At 50.0% G+C, this 23,482-nt stretch overlaps 1 protein-coding gene across 3 annotated transcripts; it reads left to right on the top strand.

The window, feature by feature from the left end:
• Positions 1-65: 65 nt before the first annotated feature.
• LOC102684700 (baculoviral IAP repeat-containing protein 1-like) lies at positions 66-23,008 on the top strand. Of its 3 annotated transcripts, XM_015360961.2 has the most exons (14): positions 66-1,695; positions 1,856-1,982; positions 2,159-2,518; positions 2,927-3,002; positions 6,207-6,777; positions 7,174-7,273; positions 7,809-7,890; positions 8,170-8,233; positions 9,554-11,668; positions 12,496-12,660; positions 18,971-19,132; positions 20,338-20,424; positions 20,510-20,674; positions 22,219-23,008. In XM_015360961.2, exons 5-14 carry the CDS (start codon positions 6,210-6,212, stop codon positions 22,590-22,592), a joined length of 3,882 nt encoding a protein of 1,293 aa, XP_015216447.2. In that variant the 5' UTR covers positions 66-1,695; positions 1,856-1,982; positions 2,159-2,518; positions 2,927-3,002; positions 6,207-6,209; the 3' UTR covers positions 22,593-23,008. The 3 variants fall into 3 exon arrangements, 2 of the variants coding, with proteins under 2 accessions (XP_015216447.2, XP_015216453.2); XM_015360967.2 differs by lacking the exon at positions 1,856-1,982; XR_001480088.2 differs by lacking the exons at positions 66-1,695; positions 1,856-1,982; positions 2,159-2,518 and adding an exon at positions 21,309-22,075 and having other exon boundaries at positions 2,558-3,002; positions 22,219-22,308.
• Positions 23,009-23,482: the final 474 nt, after the last annotated feature.

Genomic DNA, 23,482 nt, shown 5'->3' with positions numbered 1-23,482 from the left:
CTGTACCGGCTGTGTTCTGCGCGAGGACCTGCCCTCTGGGCGGACAGCGACACGTGCCGTCGCCGTGACGTCACCGACCCGCGTCTCTCCGGGCGGTGCCGCGTGCGCGTAAATTCCACGCTGCCGGAAAACTCGTAACCCGCGACCTCTCGCTCTCCCACGACCTCGTCCCCGCTGACCGCCCCCGCCGAGTACGGGAGAGTCGTCCCGCTTCCCCTGCGAAACCGCTGAGCGCAACAGAACCGGGCCCGGAGACTCTGCACTCCGCACCGCAGGACGGGAACCCCGCAGCTCCCTCTGTGAGAGACTCCGGCCCCGGGTGCGAGCTCGCCTGTCCCCTGTCCCGTGCGCAAGGCTCGTGAGGACGGGTGCGCAGGAAATGGAAACCACTCTTATGAAGAGAGCACTGGTCCTGGCACATCACCACGTGTGGTCGTTTCTGTAAGAGTGTAACGCCCCCGCAGGGTAATTGTCACAAGGCCGGTGGGTAACCGCTGCAGTGAAGTGTCCCAGGACACCACGTGTGCGGTAAGGTGTAGCAGTGTCTTGGGGTTGTGACACCAGGCATTTCATAAATCGTGTTTTAGGGGTGTTGTTTAGGGGTCGTCAACAACCACAGGCAGGTCGTGAGTGAGCTCACGGCTCCTCTCGCCTTGAGCAGAAGAACACACCACCGGTGTGGTGCAGCGGTTCACACAGCGCTTCCAAACCGCACGAGAGCTGACGTCAAAGACGAGTTCGCGGATCTGTCACCAGACTCGCGCCACGCGGGTGGGACTAGTTTGTCTTTGTACTTTTCAGAGACTGGCGCCACCCCATTCAGAGTAGCGGGAAAACGACATCATAGCCTCAGCCTGCTGTATCTCCACGGCCACACCTGGCGCTACCTGTAGGATTACTGTTGTTCTGCAGTTTGGTGCCTATTCTAGAAGCAGACACGTCCCCTCAGTCTTCACCGGAGCTCAGGAGCTCAGGTGTATGAACGCCAGGGGGTCATACAGAATGACAGACGAGAGTCGAGAGACTGAACAATGCCAGAGAGGGCCAGATATATCGACTTTTATCCACAGCTCCAATCCTGGTGCTTTGTCCTGTGTCACTCAGAGATCACTTTATTGGCCATATACAGTTTCTTGTATGAGGAATTTGTCTTTTCGCAGACCCCAGCTTGCTCTCCATGAGACACACAGACAGGGAGAGAAGCTGGGGGTCAGAGCGCAGGGTCAGCCATTTATACAGCCCCTGGAGCAGCTGGGGTTAAGGGCCTGGCTCAGGGATTCCTCTGCCGGCCGCAGGATTTGAACCAGCAACCTTCCAGCCACAGGCGCAGATCCTGAGCCACAGAGCCCCCAGACTGCTCCTCGCGAGGTTGGCAAGAGAGCGAGCGAGCGAGCGAGTGTCTTTAAAGACCAGGACGAGAGCAGAGCCTGCAGCGGACCAGGCGGCCGTGAGCTGTGCTGTATAAAAAGGACCGGAAACTGGGTCCATCTGTCTGTGCTGCTGTGCTCGGCTCAGTCCAGGCCAGCTCCTGCTCCGCTGCTGAGAACCACAGGCCTCTGTGAGCCGGGACGCCCGTCAGTGACCCCCCGGTCAGGGGCGACACTGAGGAGCCACCTGAGACCAGGGCTGGGACAGAGGGACAGAGGGGAGAGGCACCTGGGCATCTGCATGCAGCCCGTAGGCAGGGGCAGAGAGGTAGGGCAGTCTGTTGCCATGTGCACGTGTACACTGCAGTTGTAATTTGCGCTGATCTCTCGGGACAGGCGCTGCACGACAGACAGCTCCACACACGCTCCACACATAACAAACAGGAACAGCCAGACGTTCCCCACCTCCCTCCCCCTTGATCCCACAGATTTTACTGCCCTGCACCCAGTGCTGGGGTTCACATGGGACTCGGCCAGGGGAGGGCGCTGTCTCGCTCCGGGCGGGGAGGGGAGGGGATCTGAGCAGGACAGACGGGACTGAAGAGGACAGCGCAGGTGTGAGACTTGCCGGGAAAGGGGGAGGTGTTGGGGTGTTTTATGGGGAGAGCAGGGCTGTGTGGCAGGTTGGGGGCAGCCTGGGGACTTGTGTTTTGTGGCGAGTGGGGATTATTGCGCTAATTTGTATTTGTGTGTGTATCTCTCGCGGATATTTTCTATATTCTGTTTTTCAGATTAGACAGCGTGATTGCTTACTGTGGTTGCTACCAAGGAGTAAAGACTGCAGATCTGTCATCCTAACGTCCTGCACACACACCTAACACGTTCAAGACATTATCGCCCGGAAGTGACGGACAACTGCCGGTCTCCATGGAAGAAAATGAGGATGGGACACATGAGAGGAGACCCGTCAGCCCATCTAGAGTTTTTGGCAGTTGCTGACTGAGAGAAGCGTGTTCCAAACGCACTCTGGGCGCTCCTCTTGGCTCCCGGAAGGACCGGCGTCCTGCTGCGATACTGAGCTCCGTGAAGTTGCCCCCCTACAAACAGCACAGATGAAACCCAGCTCAGTTTGTGCTGCTTTCGTTTCCGAGGTATAGCGCCCTGTTTTTTCGGGGTCGTGACGTCACTACAACGTCGTTGGGGAACCGGACCGGTTGTGTGGCTCGTGGTCACATGATTCCAGGAAAAAGAAGGCGCTATATCTCGGGAGTGAAAGCAGCTGGGAAGTTACTTTCAACGGCACAAACGCAGCACTAACGTGTGTGCTGTCTGTAGGGGGCCAACTTCAAGGAGCTGCGATTACGTTGCGCCATGGGCGGCGCTTGTGGCAGATCCATAAAGCCACACAACCGGACACCCCGTCACCAGAACATTAGTCCACCAGAGGCGGTTTCTCCTGTCTGCTTCAACAAACTGTGCCGGAGTTATATATATATATGTTAATTTCTTTTACTGGCCTTTTCATCCGAAGTGACCAAGGCTTGTACCCATTTCTTCAGATATTTCCCTGAAGCGCTCGGAGCGCTGCGCCTTACGCGCACTACAGCGAGCTGACGGATCCTGACTGCTGCTACAGTAAGTAAAAGAGCCTTTAAGTTACTGCAGGTGAACAATTCTGTCACGTACAAGATAAACGAATGTCACGTTCTGCCGTTTGAAAGTCAGACCTTTTCAATGAATATTATAAGGGTTAGGTTACAGTTCGAGATACTTGTGTAACGAAACACACAAGAACACATCCAGCAAACTCAATTTCTTACAGTTTAGTCCGTTGACGTGTCCGTGAAAAAAGTTAAGACTCCTACAATCTTTACTTCATCTATTGAATTATCTTTATAATATATGCTCTGCATCGAACATAAGACCCTGCTTTCAACGGAGACAAAACCTGTTGGCAGGCAGAACAAGTGACAGTCTTGCGTAATTCGGGAAGTTTCGGACTCCCCTGATCACAGTGTTAGACCGATAGGGCAGTCCTTGTAGTCCTGTTAATTGTGGCAATAAACAGCAGGCAATCAGCTCAACTGCCCCACCCTACAGACGATGAAACCCACCTCATTTGTTTGTGCCGTTGAAAGTAACTTCCCAGCTGCTTTCGTTCCCGAGATATAGCGCCTTGTTTTTCCGGTGATCACGCACGGTCACGTTGACCTCCAGTGACCCCGTCTGCCGAGTTCAAGCGTCTGTCGCTGGTGCGAGAGGAACAATTCTGCAATTCTGTTTCTCTGTTTGCCCGGTTGAAGGGTGACGGTGGATTTTGCTTTTAATATCCGTATCTTCTGCGCGTTTGTGTGAACAGGAAAATTAAAATTGTCGCCAATATCATAGGAAGAGGCTTTAACGAGCACGTCTCAATATTTCGTAGCCGGTTCCTTTTCCCGCATGTACCCGGTCTCATCTCAAACTCCTGTCTGTGAAACCCAACACAGCAATCGCACAGAGGAGAGAAGTTCCGGCAAAGGGTAAATGCGGTTACCATCCATTTTGGTAAATCCGTTTAAGTAAGGAACATATTGTAACGCTTACGGTCGACAGGTACCGTGCAAGAGCCACTTTACCAGAGCGGTGACGTCACCGCCCTTCCCTGTGATAGCAGGACTACAGCTACTGGGCTGTGAAGAGATCTCACCGGGCTGGGTCCCTGTTGAGTGATGCGGGAGTCCCGGGTTAGAGCCCCCGAAGGTGCGGGGCCACCTGAACCCCGTTGCGTTACAATACTAGCAACAAGAAAAAAAAATCAGAAAAGCTGTTATCGGTACTCTTACAAAACTCCGGACAACACGGCGCTGTGTTGCGACAGTGTTTTGAGGAACAGAAGCTGTGTAGCAGAAGAGCACATCTTTGTCGCTCCGTGTTCAGTGTGCTTCCCAGCGGCTCGGAAAACGGTTAATAAATCGTTACTCATTTAAATGCAAAATCTCTCCACTTCAGCGTTACCCAAGCTAATAAACAGTAGTTTGTCATTTCAACAGAAAGTCTTTTTCAGTTATAATAACGTTCGACGCACATACTGTTACAGATCAGCAGAAGCATCGAATACAATTAACCACGTGTATAGCCAAGATCCTTTTTTTAAAAAAGGTGAATAATCAATGCAATTCACTTACTATGAAACCGAGGCCTCTCGCAATTACTTCAAGGGAAATCATCCAGTCCAGTAAGTCGGCAGGCGGTACGAGCGATAGTCTTTCGACACGCTTTATCTCCCCTGATATTCAGAGGAGAGGGAAGCAGCAGGGAGCTGGCGATTCACCGGGTGGGCTGTTGAGCAAGCTCTGTTTTGTAATGCGGTGGATAAAACACAGCAGCTGTACCTGCTGTGAGCCTGGTCAGTTCCTGGATGGGAGACTCTTGGGAAAAACTAAGGTTGCTGCTGTAAGAGGTGTTAGTGGGGCCAGCAGGGGGCGCTCACCCCTGTTGTCTGTGTGAGTCCTAATACCTCAGCACAGTGACGGGGACACTATACTGTAAAAAGATGCCGTCATTTGGATGAGATGTAAAACCGAGGTCCTGACTCTCTGTGGTCATTAAAAATCCCAGGGGGTTTCTTGAAAAGAGTAGGGGTGTAACCCCGGCGTCCTGGCCAAATGTCCCCCTGGCCTTTACCAGTTATGGCCTCCTAATAATCCCCCTCTGAACTGGCTTCATCACTCTGCTCTCCTCCCCACTGAGAGCTGGTGTGTGGGGAGTGGACTGGCGCATCATCCAGGTGGGGATCTGTATAACTGTAAGCAATTATTATTATTAATGGAGTACCACAGGGGTCTGTACTGGGCCCACTGCTCTTACCTGAAATCTTAACCAAATCAGTTATACTAATTAAAGAGGATTAGCCAGCACTGCAGAAGGTGCAAAGGAAAAAAATAATAAATTAAATTCAGCATAAAGCAATATTTATATCTTTACATTTAATGTTTTTGTTGAATCTTGTTTCGGTTTGTTTACAACACAAGCCCAACCTGAAAATGCAAATAAGACGCCATAGGAACATGAACCAGGCGCCACATGTGGAAACTCCATGGGAGTGTTTTTAATGCTGAGAACAGGATGTTCTTCTATACACCAAAGTTTGTGGGTGCCTGGAACAAGTTACTCAGCCAGGCTGTAAGAAATACCTATAAGGTACACCATTTTCCACCTTTAGAACTAATATATTTGCCACTGGGGCTGCCAGAAAATGACAAAACCACATTCCACGTGTCACAGGCGGTACAATGTGCCTTTATTGTTCACAAGGTTTGATTTGGGCGTGCTAGTCTCACAACCCCTTGGGTCTGCAGCTCAATTCCTGGGGTGCTATCTTTGTGGAGTTTGTATGTTCTTCCCATATTCTCATGGGTTTCCTCTGGGTGCTCTGGGTTTCTCCCTTAGCCCAAAGACATGCTGGGAGGTTAACTGGCTTCTGGGAAAATGAGTGTTTCTGGGAAGACAGGCCCTGGTGCGTTTGCCTCTGTGAGCCCTGATGTCCCATCCAGGATGTACCCAACCTTGTGCCTGTTGCTTGCCGGGATAGGCTCAGGAGATGGATGGGCAGTGCAGCCCAGACTAAGAGTGAGGGGTGGGACCCCTTCTGCACGCAGCCTGTGCAGTCATTTCATATGCACAAGCTGGGGAGGAGATCAAACCCTAGTCCTGTCCGTTTCCGTACCTACAGTAGATCCCAGTGCCTCACTTGTGTGTCATCTGTTCACATCCCACCCTCCCCTCCTGGCTCGTCCGCGCTGCTGGGAGAGCAGGGAGAGGCCGAGGTGCTGAAGCGTGTGTTTGCTCCTTTGTCAGGTGATGGAGGAGGGCAAGGCTTCGGGCTCTGTTCCTGCAGGCTGGGAGTTGAACCCCTCCAAGCTGCAGGCTAAGCTGTCCATGTTCAACATTGACATGTGGAAGGCCGTGGCGGAGATGGAGAAGGAGTTTGCCGAGATCCGCGCCCAGCGGCCCAGAGGATACTTTCCCGAGATGAGGAGTGAGGTGAAGAGGTTGCAGACCTTTGACTCCTTACGGTCGTATTCCTCCTGGTCGCCGGAGGAGATGTCCCAGAGCGGCTTTTACCACACGGGTCTCAAGGACAGCGTGCAGTGCTTCTGCTGCGGGCTGGTGGTTTGCACACAGAGCCTGAATGAAAGTCCCTCTGACAGCCACCGGAAGTTCAGCCCGGACTGCGACTTCCTCCGCGGTGGGGAAGCCGGCAACATCCCGCAGTACGAGGTGAAGGTCCGGGGGAAAGGACCGGCTCCGCCGGGGGGCGCGGAGCAGTACGAGTCGGAAAGCGGCCGGCTGGAGACGTTCCAGAACTGGCCCTTCTATGCCAGCGTGGCGCCACGAGACCTGGCCAGCGCCGGCTTCTTCTTCACAGGTTTGAACCCGCTCCTCCTCCCACACGGAGTCCCTGGACAGAGTGGAGTCAGTGAGAGGCTTTGATCCAGTAGCATTTACACTCACTTTCACGCTCACAAAAAGTTCGGAGCAGGTGCTCTGCAGCAAGTAGCATCTGCTGTTTGCAGAGAGTTATCAGGATGTTTAAGATTTAGATACCTTTCTCAGATGATGCTCTGTCTCTCGTTGTCCTACACTTTTTAGAAATGTACGATTCTTTACACAAAGGGTGGTAGGAGAACCCAGCTACTTGGCCGTGTTGCTGAGGGTGAACCCCCAGGTTCTCTCCTATCCTTGTAAACCCAGTTAGGCCCTCAGGCCTCCGCAGGTCCACGGGGATGATGCGCTCTGGAAGTGGTGTCTCCTGTCTCCGCAGGACAGACGGATGTCGTGCAGTGTTTCTGCTGTGCCGGGCTCCTGGCACACTGGGAGACGGGAGACGAGCCGTGGAAGGAACACGCCAAGTGGTTTCCAGAGTGAGAGAAATGTGTTAATTGTCATGATTAGCGTTGGAGAGGATGTGCACAACAAGAGAACTTTCAACATCATTCTTTAAATGCCTTAAAATAGAAGCATCTTTTCATGCTATTTTTTTTAGTTTTGACCTGTGTTTTTGTGTTAACTGTATTAATTTTCCAGAAGAGCTGTGTGTGTGCTGTGTGTGCACTGTACGCATGTATGCTGTGTGTGTGCCTGAGCTGATTAAGGACAGATTTCTGTTTAAATTGACCATTTCAGTTAGTTTTTAGGAGAATAGATTCAATCTGGGTGGGTTTCATGCTGTGGTTTTTGAGTAAAGTTTTGTCACATACTGTAGGGTAACAGTGTTAGAGGTCAGGTTGATAAGATTAATTTAGTGAAAAAGTCAGGATTTTGTTGTTATTATTAAGGGTTATATACAGGGTTAGCGTGACATGAGAGCAAGTTGAAATTAATCATACAAGCTGAAAAAAATCTCAAATGAGAAATAAAAGTGCAATCTGACATTAATCCATTATTTTACTGATTTAGTTGTGAATTTGTACATGAGAAGAAATCGAGTCAAGAAATCTCTGAATACATCAGGAGTTATGAAGGATTCTGTGGTATCACGGTAACTTTTTAAAACTGTACAATCATATCTCTACTTTGGAACATAGTAATATGTAATATGCCACACTTGATCAGGAGAATTAGTGGCCCTTTTTTAACTTAAAAGTAAAAAAAAATGCATTATTTTAACTACATAAAATTATAATTTTTAACTAATTAGTATTAAAAGACCTCATCTGTGCTAATAGTTTGTCTGAAGTTTATATATCACTTTATATCAGTTCACCAAATCTTAAATATGTACTTCATATCAAAAATATATATTTCTCTTCTTTACCAGGCACAGCACTACAGCTCAGAAGGCTGGACAGACATGGAGACAATGCAGAGTCCTGATGGACAAGGTCAGTAATGCTCGCTGACCAGTGCTGTGGTCATTCCAGGCTCAAGGGCAAGTAATGCAGACTGACCAGACCTGTGGCCACTTCAGGCTCAAGGGTTAGTAACACTGATTGACCAGTGCTGTGGTCATTCCAGGTTCAAGGGTCTATAGACACACAGTGAAGAGCTAAAGGGACAGAGTGCAGTCTCACACTGTGCACTATAGACACACAGTGAAGAGCTAGAGGGACAGAGTGCAGTCTCACTGTGCACTATAGACACACAGTGAAGAGCTAAAGGGACAGAGTGCAGTCTCACTGTGCACTATAGACACACAGTGAAGAGCTAGAGGGACAGAGTGCAGTCTCACACTGTGCACTATAGACACACAGTGAAGAGCTAAAGGGACAGAGTGCAGTCTCACACTGTGCACTATAGACACACAGTGAAGAGCTAAAGGGACAGAGTGCAGTCTCACTGTGCACTATAGACACACAGTGAAGAGCTAGAGGGACAGAGTGCAGTCTCACACTGTGCACTATAGACACACAGTGAAGAGCTAGAGGGACAGAGTGCAGTCTCTCACTGTGCACTATAGACACACAGTGAAGAGCTAGAGGGACAGAGTGCAGTCTCACTGTGCACTATAGACACACAGTGAAGAGCTAAAGGGACAGAGTGCAGTCTCACTGTGCACTATAGACACACAGTGAAGAGCTAGAGGGACAGAGTGCAGTCTCACACTGTGCACTATAGACACACAGTGAAGAGCTAAAGGGACAGAGTGCAGTCTCACACTGTGCACTATAGACACACAGTGAAGAGCTAAAGGGACAGAGTGCAGTCTCACTGTGCACTATAGACACACAGTGAAGAGCTAGAGGGACAGAGTGCAGTCTCACACTGTGCACTATAGACACACAGTGAAGAGCTAGAGGGACAGAGTGCAGTCTCTCACTGTGCACTATAGACACACAGTGAAGAGCTAGAGGGACAGAGTGCAGTCTCACTGTGCACTATAGACACACAGTGAAGAGCTAAAGGGACAGAGTGCAGTCTCACTGTGCACTATAGACACACAGTGAAGAGCTAGAGGGACAGAGTGCAGTCTCACACTGTGCACTATAGACACACAGTGAAGAGCTAAAGGGACAGAGTGCAGTCTCACACAGTGCACTATAGACACACAGTGAAGAGCTAGAGGGACAGAGTGCAGTCTCACACTGTGCACTATAGACACACAGTGAAGAGCTAAAGGGACAGAGTGCAGTCTCACACTGTGCACTATAGACACACAGTGAAGAGCTTGTTCAGTTTCTCCAGTTTTCCTTCTTCTATTGCAGATTCAAACCTGGATGAAAATAACTGGCTGGCAGCAGCAAGACGTCTGTCAGTTTGGCTGAAGGAGACCTACAGCTCCTTAGACTTCAGGAGAATTTTGTCCATTCCTGAGACTGTGCCCACAGCACTGGACCTTCAGTCCACCTTTGCTTGGCTGCCACTGGTGTCCAAGAACACGAGGAACGAGCCCGTCCAGCACATGTGCCTGCCGGCCCTGCTCAGACACCTGAGCCACATCACTGCGATCGAGGGAGAGGTGGGCAGCGGGAAGACGGCCTTGCTCAAGAAGATTGCATTGCTGTGGGCGTCTGGGGACTGCCCCGTGCTGCACCGGTTCAGGCTGGTGTTCTTCCTCTCTCTCAAGTCTGTGGACGGGCAGCAGGGTCTGGCTGACGTGATCTCGGAGCAGCTGTGCGGCGCAGGCCGGCGTCTGGATGAGGAAGCCGTGAGGAGCATGGTCTACACCCTGAGAGAGCAGCTCTTATTCCTGATCGACGATGACGGTGCCGCAGGAACACTCCCAGCGTGCCTCAAAGAGCTCATCTTCAAAAATCACTTGAGCAAGACGAGCATCGTCATGGGACTGCAGACCAACCGGACCGCGCGCGTGCGGCAGCTCGCCTCGGCCGTGCTGGAGATCCGGCAGTTTCCTATATACAGCACCACCTTCCTTCTGAAACGCCTGTTCTCCCACAACCCCACACTGGTAGAGAAGGTCTTCCTCCGGCTGGGCCTGTCGGAAGAGCTGCGAGGCCTCTTCAAAACCCCGCTGTTTGCCGTGGCTCTGTGCTCGGCGCTGGTCCGGGACCCCGAGGCGCCCCTGGAGAGGAGCGCCGTCTTCAGAGCCTACCTGGACTGTGTCATCCAGAGTCGCGGGCTCGGCCCCGAGGTGGTGACGGCCGCGGTGGCGTCGTGCGGGGACCTGGCCTTGGCCGGGCTGTTCGAGGAGCAGTTCGAGTTTGCGGACACAGAGCTGGCGGCCGCCGGGGTGGACGGGCAGGCGGCGCTCAGTCTGGGCCTGCTGAGCAAGTTCACCGCGCAGGTGCTCCGCCCGGTCTACCGCTTCTTCCACCTCTCCTTCCAGGAGTTCCTGGCGGCCAAGCGGCTGAGCGCGCTCCTGGAGTCGGAATCGGAGGCGCTGAGGGACAGGGGGCGCTGCTACCTGCGGCAGGTGGACACGTGCTTCAGGGTCCTGCTGGACCATCGCTTCTTTCTCCTCTACGCCTGCAGCTGCTCGGCGGCGGCGGCCGCGGCGATCGTCGCCCACTTGTTCGACATCGCGGGACAGGAGGGGTTCCTCCACTCCCGGTCGCAGAGCAGCAGGCTCCTGGAGCTCCACCCAGAGCTGCTCGTGAATGAGCAGGCGCTCCGAGTGTGTGTGCAGCTGGACCTGGGCGTGGACATCTGGCTGCACCAGTTTCTGGAGCTGGCGATCCAGGCCGCCTTCCTCGGCCGCTCTGTCCCGGCCTGCGCCCCCCTCATCCTCGCCTTCCTCTCGGGGAGATGTCTGAGCTTCAAAAGCAGAGGTGGAAAATCCTCTGTGCATCACTTTGTTGAGTTATATCCCCAGGCGCTGTCGCTGCTGAACTGCATAACGATCTCAGCAGTTGGCAGTAGAAAGGGCCGGGAGCTGGACTTCTTGAAAACAGGGGAGGCTTTTAAATTCCACGGCCAGCCTGTGGTTGAGGAAGAGTATGCCTCAGCGTTCCAGTTGCTGAGCGATGTTGAGAAGAAGACCTCTGCAGAGCAAGAGAACATCCACCAGTTCAACATGAAGACTCTTCGGCATTTTAATGAAGCCACAGTCAGTACCTTACTGCTGGCTGGGAAAAGTCATGCCCTGCCGCTCCTAAAACTCAGTGTCTTGGACTTAGAGAGGCTGGAGGACCAAGATCAGAGGAGTCTGGAGGCCATCCTGTCGGTTTGTAACAAGGTTGACCTAGATGTGACAAACTCAGATGGTTTCCTTGAGAGTCTGCTGCCTGTATTTCAACAAAGCAGGTCCGTCTTTAGAGGGATCCGATATTCTGGGACTCGGCTGAGCGAGGTGGAGGAAGACCTGGTACTGTCGATGTCTGCACTGGAGTCTCTGGATCTGACTTTCAAGGTCACGCCAGGTACTGTGAGAATCTGGGACTACTGTACATCAGAGCCTTGGCTGCTGCAGCTGTTTTGTAACATTATTCTAATATTCAGTAATAAAATAATGAACAACTCTGAAATAGGTTGTCCCTCTTCCTGTCCTGCCTCAAAAATATCATTTCATGCCATTCAAACCTATCTGCTCTGTTTGATAGTCAGTAGTTAATTGAGCTGAGGGTCTCATCCAGCTGTTTCTTGAAGGATCTCAAGGGATCGGCATAAGCTATGTGAATGGGCAGTTTGTTCCATACCCCCACAACTGCTAGTGTAAAGATGTGCTTCTGTTATCAGCCCTAAATGTTCGCCCTCTTAATTTTCACTTGTCTCCTTGAGCTGTGGTGTCATGTCAGGAGGCAGACTGCCAGTCTGTTTTTTTTTTCGGAACAGAGACCAACAAGGTTTAATTTCATGAAATACTATTTTTTATGTTCCCTCGTGTAGGATAAGAGTATTAGAAAGGTGACAAACCAGATGGTGCTGTTTGGCCTTGTCAGCCAGCTTGGTTGCTGTTAACTAATGACCTGTGGATCTCGTCCAGCCACCTCCTGACAGTCAGGCTGTCAGCCCTCTGTTTTATCACTGTGGGTCTAAATTAGCTTGAGGTATTTAAATACATGTCATAAGCTTTCTAAAACTAGATGTTAATGAATTGGAGTCACCTGCTCTGTGATTAAGCCTGTATCCTGTGCCGTTGTTTTGTACAGGCTGGAGGTTTGCTTGCTATTTTGAAGAAACATTAACCTCTCAACTCTGCTCACCTGTCCGGCAAGGTCACTCTCTCATTTTATTCCTTCTTCTCTAGAGTCTCTGTTGGCAAATTTGGACAAGCTACCTTGTCTCACAGAACTGAATATTGCAAGTCAGACTTCAGGTGTTTTTGAGAAGATAACGGATGGATTTGGAAGTCTTCAGTCTATGGAAAAACTTACTCTTGGCCTTGCAGACCTGACAGAAGACAACAAAATCGGTAAAGATATTTGTATTGATCTCAAACTATTATGTACAACAAAAGTGTGAGAATTCAAACTGACAGCTTTTACAGAGTGGATTAAGGAGGTATATTCAGATCAATCCCAGTGATGCTGATACATTTTCAGGAAAGAGACATAACGTTCCAATATAATCCAATAATCTTTTGATGGGGGTGTCAATAAGCATGACTTCAGTCTTGTCACAGTTCAGATTAAGGACATTTTGAGTCACCCAAATTTTTCTGTATGAGATGCAGTTAGATAGAATAGACAGCCACGTCAGTGTCTGGTTTGGTATGGATGTATATTTGAGTATCGTCAGTATAGAACTGATAGTTGAGGCCATGTGATCTTAAAGGCTGACCAAGTGGAAACATGTAAATGCTGAAGAGCAAGGGGCCCAGTATTGAGCCCTGAAGAACACCAGACTTAACAAGACCAATTTCAGACCTAAATCCACCAAGAGAGACAAAGTGACAGCGATCAGTGAGGTAAGACTTGAACCATCTGAGAGCAGTGTCAGAAACTCCAAACACAGTCTCAAGATGAGAGAGTAAGATATCATAGTTAATGGTGTCAAAAGCAGCACTGAGATCAAGAAGGATGAGTATAGAAAGAGAACCAGCATCAGAAGCTGTTAGAAGATTGTTAGTGACTTTGACCAGGGCAGTTTCCGTGCTGTGAAGTTGACGGAAGCCAGATTGGAGGGGTTCGAAAAGGTTATTTGCAATGAGGTGGTTATTTAACTGAATTGAAACAGCACGTTCTAGAGTTTTTTCAAGAAAGTGTAAGTTGGAGATGGGGTGAAAATTGTTAAGATTGTTGAGAGCTATGTTAGGCTTTTTTGGCACGGGGGTAATGGCAGCAGTTTTGGGGACCGTTGGTACAACACCAGTGCTCAAGGATTCATTTATAATATTGAGGACAATGGGACGGAGAGAAGAGAAACAGGACTGAAATAAAGTGGTGGGAATGGGATCTAAAATAGATGTGGTGGGTTTCATGTGTGAAACTAGTTTACTGATGGATACTGAGTCAAGAAGAGAGAAGCTGGAGAGAAGGGAACCAGAAAAGTTGGATGAGGAGGGAGGAGGGATGGGCATGATATGCATAGTGGAGAGAATGTGATGCCGGAGCTAAAGAAATCTAAGAATGTGTTTGCAGAGTTGCGATGAGGCAGGTAATGTGGTGGGGCAGTTAGGCTTTTCCAGTCTTGATGGTGGAGTAAAGGTGTCTGGGGTTGTTACGGTTATTTTCAATGATGTGAGAGAAGTAGGTGGATCTAGTAGACTCTAACGTATATTTCTCAAGCTTATTCAGACAAGTAATCTTTCCAAGCCTGATAATGTACGTTTAGACCAGAAAGACGCCACCTACCCTCAAGTTACCCAGGAGACTGCCTTCACCGATCACAGGTGGTCGGTGTACTGTACCAGGGGGCAGAGTGAGAAAAAGAGATGGTTCGAGGTTTTAGAGGAACAAAGGTGTCGAGGGTAGATAAAAGAGCACTATTAATCGCCTGTTAAGGGGAGAGCAGTGGGAGACAAAAGTCATTTGCAGTGATTAAGTCCAGGGTGCCCTTTGTTATGTGTAGGGATACAAACTGGGTTAATAGCTGATGTGTGGTGAGCGTTCTGGCGCACTATGGCTGCCGTCGCATCATCCAGGTGGGGCTGCACATTGGTGGGGGTGGAGGGGATCCCCATTACCTGTAAAGCGCTTTGAGTGGAGTGTCCAGGAAAAGCGCTATATAAGTGTAAGCAATTATTATTATTATTATTATTATTATTATTAAATCAAAGCGTCCCAACAGAGCATGAAAATCCTTAGCCAAACTGGAAGACCTTGAGTCAATGTGTATATTAAAGTCCCCAAGAATAAGGATCCTCTTAAATCTGAGGCATAAAAATTAAAATAAATCGGCAAACTCACCTAAAAAGGCTCCAATAGGTGTGGGTGGTCTATAAACCGTGGCAATGATGGGAGAGTGGGGAACAGAGACGTTTGAAACAAGACAAAAGAAGAGGGAAGAGGTGCAGTAACAGCGTTGCCCCCGTCTCTGCCGGAGAGATGCAGGAGGTCAAACAAGCCGCACCCCGGAGCGACTAGCTGGGTGAGCAGGACACCACCGGTTTCAGTAAAGCACAGAAAGTCACGTTTTTTCCTGTGATAAAGTCACATATAAGAAGAGCCTTATTGTTCGCTGAGCGGTGTGGAGTAGTGCTGATCTGGCCGGTCTCAGAAGTTTTGAGGTTGGTGCCGGTGCCGGATGGACCTGCAGTCTTGCGCCGAGGGGCAGGGACAGGGACTCCGCAGGCAGACGAGGGAAAGAAACGGCGTCCTGGGCTGTGGTGAATGTAACACATCTGTCGCAGGATCCCAGTATTACGGCAAGAATCATACGGGTTTTTTTCCAGGAAATAATTCCATTTCAGTTGCACTGAGGAGTACCTTAGAGGCACATTCATGGAATCTGCGATAAAGCGACAAAAACCTGGGAAATAAACCCTGAATCCAGGCAGTAGCAGGTGGTTAAAAGTTCTCAGTTGAACAATTCCATCGGGGAGAAGTCGGGAGTAGAAGCAGCAGTCATGGGGAAGTCCCGTTTGTAGATTGCAAAAATAAATAATTAAAGACGAGGGTGACAGAGAAAGAAGGAAAAAATAAAAAGCAGATAAAAAAAATGCAAACTAGCAGAAACATCAGAAAAAAATGTTACAAGACAATGAAAATGTATGACTCCAGTGCATAGAAATCTCTGTGCATGCAGATATGGTGAGCACAGAGCCAGCCCAGGCCATTTGAGGAAAAGCCCAGGAAGAGCCAGGAATCCAGACTTGAACAAAGAAAGGGAAGGGAGTCTACGAGCACAAGTGGGAAGACAATGGACAGTGACCGGACAGTGACAGTGACCAAATACCCCAAAAATACTCTGTGTCCATCAGGGTGCGAGGATCCTGTGTCTCATCTACAGATGGAGCACAGCAGCAAGACAGATGTGTCATCGGGGCCCGAGTGCAGGAGAGATGTACCTGTTTGCAGAACAGTTTAAAAACAGTGAGGCAGATGGTTGGTTCTGCTCAGCTGTGTTTCCTGCCAGGATAACTTTACCATAGATGAGACATATGTCCAAAAGTGCTTGAGGACTTTGTCGAGAAGTGATTATTTCTAGAACAGAGAGAAAAGCAGCTAAGATTTTAAATAGATTCAATTCAATCTTTATTGTCCCATCTGGGGAAATTTATTTTACAGCACGCTCCCAACAGCACAATGACAGACAGGAAGTCAGTGCAACATTGTTACAGCAAGAGAAGGGAGAAGTTAGTTACACTTTGTTTGAAAGAGATATTGTGGTGGAGATGAAAGATTTCCTGTGTCTATTAGTATCACACTTGGGGCTATAGCCAGCAGCTATATCACCCTGCAGCTCCCAGCTGGCAGCCCACTGATGCTCAGCAGCTGTGAGCCTGGCCAGTACCCGGATGGGAGACTCCTGGGAAAAACTAAGGTTGCTGCTGGGAGAGGCGTTAGTGGGGCCAATAGGGGGCGCTCACCCTGTAGTCTGTGTAGGTCCTAATGCCATTAAAAATTAAAAATCCCAGGATGTTTCTCAAAAAGAGTAGGGCTGTTACCCCGGTGTCCTAGCCTTTACCAATCATGGCCTCCTAATAATCCCCATCTCTGAACTGGCTTCATCACTCTGTCCTCCTCCCCATTGAGAGGTGGTGTGTGGGGAGTGTACTGGCGCACTATAGCTGCTGATGCATCATCCAGGTGGGGCTGCACACTGGTGCTGGTGGAGGGGATCCCCATTACCTGTAAAGCATTTTGAGTGGAGTGTCCAGAAAAGAGCTGTACAAATGTAAGGAATAATTATTATTAATTATTCAAATTTTACCAACCAAGAAGTCAGTGTAACAGGGTTAAAGCAAGATAAGAGGACATAGGTAAGGAGAAGATGGTTACAATGTATTGTTTGAAAGCGATATTGCAGTGGGGATGAAAGATTTCTTGTGTCTGTTAGTATCACACCTGGGACACAGAGGCGTCTCCCAGATGGGAGAAGTGTGAGCTTGCAGAGGAGGGAGTGAGAGACACCATCCAAAATACACACCGCTGTCTTTGTCACCCTTGTCTGTAGAGGAGATTTAAGGTGATTTGAGTTGAATTTGCTACTTATTTTGATTAATTTTACCAGCCTATTGTGATCAATGGTACCGACCGATGTTACCAAAACAGCAAGTGAGACAGTTTGTTAGTACACTTTCAATCAAAGACTTGTGGAAAAGTGTTAGGATGGTTCTACCTTGAAATAGGTTAATTTTATTAGAAAAAAGAGTCTCTGTTGTCCTTTTTTACAAACATTATCTGTACCTGCGGTCTTTGTCAAAATTAATTTTAATAGATTCTCCAAATACTGGGAGGTCGGTATCTGGGGGCAGTTGGGGTGGTTGAGGGTTTCATTTCAAAACGGGTGTAAAACACATTTACTGATGTGGCTGTCTCTATTCTATCTAATTGCATCTCTGACATAAAAATTTGGATGACTCAAAACTTCCTTCATCTTAACTGTGACAAGACTGAAGTCATGCTTATTGGTACCCCCCACCAACTTCGCAAAGCCAGTCCTGTAACCCTGTCTGTAGATGGCTCTGTACTTGAGCTCCAATCAAAATTGAAAAACCTTGGGGTTATATTCGATTCTGGCTTAACATTCGACCCACATGTACAGCATACTGTCAAAACATCTTTTTTTCACCTTAGAAATATCGCAAGACTACGCCCTATGCTATCATTAACTGTGGCTGAAAAGCTGATCAACATATTTGTATTCTCTCGAATTGACTACTGCAGTGCTCTGCTCCCTGGGGTATCTAAATCTACTCTGAACAAGCTGCAGTATGTCCAAAATTCAGCAGCCAGAATCCTGACCAGATCTAGTGCAAGTGTTCACATTACTCCTATCCTGGAGTCCTTGCACTGGCTTCCGGTCAAATTCCGCGTAGACTTTAATATCCTCATGCTCACCTACAAGGCTTTACATGGCTTGGCACCTCAATACCTGTCTGAACTTTTATCGCCCTACTCCCCACCTCGCAACCTCCGCTCTTCAAATTCTGCCCTCCTTACTGTCCCCCAAGCCCGTCTACATTGTATGGGCGACAGGGCCTTCTCCTGCTATGCCCCCAAGCTCTGGAACTCCTTGCCCAAGGATATTAGAGAGTCACCTTCTCTAAACTCCTTCAAATCCAGACTCAAAACCCTCCTTTTCAGAAAAGCCTTTACTTAACTGGTTCCATTCTTCACCCCTCTGCTCTTCTTAATACCATCTTCCACGGTCTCCTCTATTGTTATTGTTGTATTGTTGTAATTATAATTGTGTCCTGTCTTGTGAAATTTTCTTATTTATTGTTGTAGTCTTCTTATTTATTGTTATTGTCATCCTGTAAAGCGCTTTGAGAAGCCACCTTTAAAGGCGCTATATAAAATAAAGTTTATTATTATTATTATTATTATTTAATTTATTTACAAGCTGTTGCCCACCCATGACATCTAACACAGGAACAGTACATCCTTACTCTTGTGGGTGATACTGCCCATGGATTTAATTCCCGACCATGCCCAGCTGGACTAACCTACAGCCAGGGTATTCCTGCTCCTTCCCTGTACTCTGCCTTTGCTTTCCTTCTGTGCTTCATTCCTGAGCTCTGGCTTCCTGGGAGAAAGCAAGGTTCTTTTGAAGCGGTATATGTTTAAAACTCTTTTGACTCTTGGAGGGAAGGGGTTCTGTTTTACAAGTTATTATATAGTTTGCAGACACCCAGGCCCAAATGTCTTCCAAGAACTGAGATGATAGAGATTTTCCACAAGCAGTTTATATTCAAACTGGCAAACATGTCTACAAGCCACACGGAGACACTTTAAAAACTTCCCACTAGAGGTCACTAAAAGCCACTTTTCGTTTGTAAGCGATCTCACCTGGACGTTAATTATCGTATTATTGGATATGATGTTAGAATGTACAATGTCTCTGGGGACTGACAGATGGTGTGTTAAAGTATAAAAATGATTTTGCATGGTGTTAGAGATCAGGAAGTTGTCAGATTACTCTGAAGGGGTTTCTCTGAGAGCCTTTTTGTTTATAAGACCTACAAGAACTCCACAATAAACTCTCTGAAATGCAGTTGTTGTGAGCTGTGTGCAGATCTCTAGAGCAACCTTATCACGCAGCAGGTCTGTCACAAGTGTCTGTAGTTCGTGAGGAAGGAACTGCTGTTCAGGAGGGTTTCATTTGTCTTGTTCCAGCCTGGTTTCTCCAGCACTTTCCCCGGCTGAAGGTGTTCGGGCTCAAGTCAGCCCACTGCCGGTGCTTCCCCGAGCTGGCCACAGCCATCGCCTCTTGCCAGACACTTGAACAGATCTCCTTCGAGGACTTCCCTGAGTTTAACTGCGGTGCCTCAGCTTTCGGTGAGTACTCGGATCTCCCTTCCGTGCGGCCGCTTTCGCCGGCGCCACACTACGCAGCTTTCCTGGGATTTTCAGTCGAAGCCTTCATTTACATAATGGTGAGAAAAGCACAGCGAGTTGCAGAGAGTCACGGCGCACCCCCGTTACCGTCAGTTGTGTAGTGTGACACCCCCAGCGTGCTTAACAGCCCCTACGCCTCTCTGCGTCTCGCTACAGTAATATCAGACTGGTTGGATTTCCTCGAAGCCAGCCGCAGGTCGTAGGGGCAGGCTCTCGTGTCTGCGACAGTCACAGACAGCGAGCGCATACAATGCCCACAAGCAGCGAAGAGCAATGGAGGTCAAGCCATGTTGTCCTCGACCAAGTAAATGTGGTCTACTCCAAGTGGTCTTCTCCATTCGGCGTATCCTCTTTTTTCTCGTCACAAAGGAGAGCACGGGCAACAGCACCGGCGGCCACACCTGCTTGCTCTCCATGTGGTTTGTTGACTGTCGTGCGGCGCTCCTCTTGTGCTCCGCGTTGACCTCGCGGCGCAATACGAGGACCGGGAATATGGAACCGTGATGAAAGTCATGAGGGAATCATGTGATTAGTCACCCCCTGCGATTCCTAGTCGGATAATCTGACACCCTCTAGGACAGAAAAGGCAATGAGATTCAGCAACCGCAGTCGTTCACTTTGATGTGCTCTCTGATGAGCAGGCGTGTCGAGTCCTGCAGTGTGATGCTGGTATTAGAAGCAAGTGAGTTTAGAGTCCAGACCTTCCAGCTGCTTGCATTGTTACCCACAAGGCTCACATGAGGGCCGGGGCTGCAGCATGGCTCTGTGAGCTGTTGTGATAGGAGGAGGATTCAAATTAAAATCAGCTAAGGAGGTTTTTAGCTGCTACACTCTTCATTGAAAGCTCTCTGGGCTCGTTTGACTTCCTTATGTAATACGATTTAGAAAACTCCCAGAAGAGAGATGTTACAAACACAAGCAGGTCCGGCTTTTCTTACCTTGTGGCCAGAAGCGAATTCGTGCAGGGATGTGTTTATCCCTGGGAGTCACTGTCTACAGAGTGGCAAGGCAGTTTTTCCCGGGTCCAGAGCAAAGTCCTGCGCTGCTCATCTCGCACAGCAGCCTGGAGCTCAATACAAGCCGGCGTCTCGGGGGTCCGGCTGGCCTCCCGGTTCTCACGCAGGGGTCGGTTTGTGTCTCGCCAGCGGCCGCTCTGCCCTGCTTCCAGCAGCTGAAGGGCCTGGACCTGCACAGCCAGCGCATCGAGGGCCCGGCTGCAGCGCAGGAGTTTGGTGAGGCGCGCCGCTCGGACCTTCCCCTCGCCAGCTGCGAGCGTGCGTGAGGCTCAGTGTGAGAAGGGTGTCCCTGTTCCCGCAGCTCGCGCCCTGGGCTCTCTGGCGCACCTGGAGCGGCTGCAGCTCCCGGGGGGGACGGGCATGAAGGCCGCGATCTCCACGGTGCTGGCACAGCTGCCACGCCTGCCCCGGCTCGCCCACCTGTCCGCCCCCCTGCTCCTGGAGGACCGCAGCCTGCAGCAGCTGGGTAAGGCCTGCCCGAGGGAACCCATCTTGATCTCGAAATCTCTTTCTGACCTCTCTGTCCAGTACAGCAGAGGGGGTCCCCGTCCTGGTGCCCCACTGTCCTGCTGGGTCTCATGCCAGCCCAGCCTCACTTGAGCTAAGAAGTTGCTTCAGATGAATATTTGCATTAGTTTCTAACTCACGAGGTTGGGATTCTATTTCACTGATCAACATGCAACGGTTGAATCTCCGACACGTTTGAGAGCCGGGAGCTCCAACAGTTCAGATGAATCCTGTTGATCCAATGAAGGGTTTGACCGTGTCACTGAGGGCTCGGCTGGAGCACCAACCAGCAGGTTGGTGGGGCACCAGGACCAGGACTGGGAACTGCTGCAGTACGGGGTCGAGGGGAGATGACTCCGTCAAGCAGCGAGCGCAAGGCAGGACACCCCCTGGGCAGGACACCAGTCCAGCGCAGGGCAGACAGACACACAGACACAAACTCACACCAGGGCCAATTCTCCCATCTTTAACTGGAATGGGTTCCTTGTTTTTGGCTCTATATCATCTCACCCCGAGATTTTCCTGACTCGCTCTTCCATAATCGTGAGGGTCTGGGCCGACACCCCCCCAGTCATTCCATATGGCTTTTATAGGAGAGGCCAGATTCCCAGATTCCCTCCTCTCATCACTGCCCCCTGGTGGCTCACCCGCTTTCCATCGAATCCTGGCTGCCCAGTTACACCCACTTTGCTGAGGAGCAAACACTTGGCCGTACAGTAAGTCGAGGGAGTTAGGACCCCCCAAAAGATCCAGCCAGGACCCCGAAACACCAAGGCAGAACGGAGGCTGAAAACAGAAGAAAGGAGTTGGGACCAGCTTAGCTGAAGGGCTGTCTGAGGGGGAATTGGTTAAGTGAGCGACAGGAAATACGAGCTGCGCGAACTGTTTGCAGACGTGGGCGGGGCGTCTCAGAAGCTTGGGTATGTGTGACAATGAGGAGAGTCTTTATTTATAACAAGAAGGGGGAGTGCTTTCTTTTTAACTCTAAATGGAGCCCCCCAAAAAGCAAGGAGGACAATGGGGTACAGTTTCCAGGATGCTGCAGAGGAGGGTGAGGCTGGGGGCCACAAGAGTCTTTCGCTGTAGGACACACAAACCCCACAGACGCACCCATCTCGTGCGCAGAAGAGGCGCCAGCGATCACGGTCGACAAGGATTCGTTCAAAGGCTTTAGCTATGTCAGCAGAAGAGTGACCGAAGAACAGCACTTCCTACACCAGTGTCTCCCCGTCACCACACGGGGGAACTGGCTTGTAAACTGTGGTTCGGACTGAAGAGCGCCGCCTACTAGTCCACTACCACAACTTACGACAGCTACCTGTGTTTTCTGAATCTCCATCCCAGGACTGAGCAGACCCGTGTAAGTCCTGCACTGTAAAGACTCCTGTATCCTCTGCAAATCCGACACGTTTTCACTACAAAAACTGAAGTCAAGTTGGTATCAGGCGAGAGCTGAGCTCTCAATGACGGACTATGAATAAATACATTTTTTTTTTATTTTAGCGAACTGCGCAAGCGAAGGACACCTCCAAGCCATCGAGACGCTGGACCTCAATGTCAACCACCACGTCACGGACGCGGGCTGGAGGGGCTTCTTCCTGGGGCTGGACCGCGTGCCCAGACTGAAGGCGCTCCACATGTCCCGGCTCTACAGCAGCAGCCTGAAGCCCCACGCCTCCACGGTCAGGGCCTTCGTGCAGTGCGTGGCCAGGCTGCCCGCCCTGACGACCATCGTCATGTACGGCTGGCTGCTGGACGCCCAGGACTTCGCCATGTTTGACCAGATGAAGGCGCGGCACCCCCAGGCCAAGTGTCTGAACATCAGCTGGCAGTGGGCGCTCCCTTTTGCACCACTCGTGCAGGCGGAGGCGGAGTAGGGCAGCCGGCCGGGGCAGTCGGGCTCCCAGGTCACAGTAACGACGAGGAGGGGCCCCGGGGAACCGGTTTTATAGAAAAGAAGTTTATGAGCGGAGAGCGGCCATTCGTCTTGCAACAGAATTCCCATGATGCACGGCGTGAGAAGACAAGAGAACAATCTCGCTCGTCTTTCACCTTCAGGGCTTTGGACTGTGGGAGGAAACCGGGAGCACGCAGGGGGAACGTGCAAACTCCACACATACAGCATCCCAGGTCCGGAATTGAACCCAGGGATCCAGACTGCAAGGCCACCGTACCACTGTGCCGCCCGCTCATCTTATCGTACAGACAAATGAGATTTTTATGTTGAAACTCTTTTTTGAGTGTTATACAATAAATTGTGAGCTCTGGGCACCTGCCCACTCTGTGAATTTAAGTGAATTATATCTGTGAATAAGTAAGTAAATTAGATCACTTTATTAGCCCTATACAATTCCTCGTATGAGGAATTCGTCTTTTCAAATACCCCAGCTTGCTCTCCATGAGACACACAGACAGAAGCTGGGGTTCAGAGCGCAGGGGCAGCCATTGTACAGCGCCCCTGGAGCAGGTGGGGTGAAGGGCCTTGCTCAGGGGCCCAACAGAGTAGGATTCCTCTGCCGGCCGCAGGATACAAACCGGCAACCTTCCAGCCACAGGCGCAGATCCTCAGCCACAGAGCCCCCATGGGTCAGATTGTTCACCTTAAGATGCTTTAGGAATGGACACTTCAGCGATAACTTCATTATTAAACTGAAGTGGTGCTGAAAGCCAAGGCAGTGGAGCTAGTGTCAGCTTCTACAGGTGCCCAGGAAACCAACAGCATCACAGATCTCTTTTCTCTTTGAAGTAGCTCAGTCTATTTGTTCCC

The sequence above is a fragment of the Lepisosteus oculatus genome, chromosome 3, assembly GCF_040954835.1.
Source record: "Lepisosteus oculatus isolate fLepOcu1 chromosome 3, fLepOcu1.hap2, whole genome shotgun sequence".
In the NCBI taxonomy this organism is placed as follows: Eukaryota; Metazoa; Chordata; class Actinopteri; order Semionotiformes; family Lepisosteidae; genus Lepisosteus; species Lepisosteus oculatus.
Note: the sequence above shows the minus strand (reverse complement) of the source record. Positions and strands in the feature narration are given on the sequence as shown.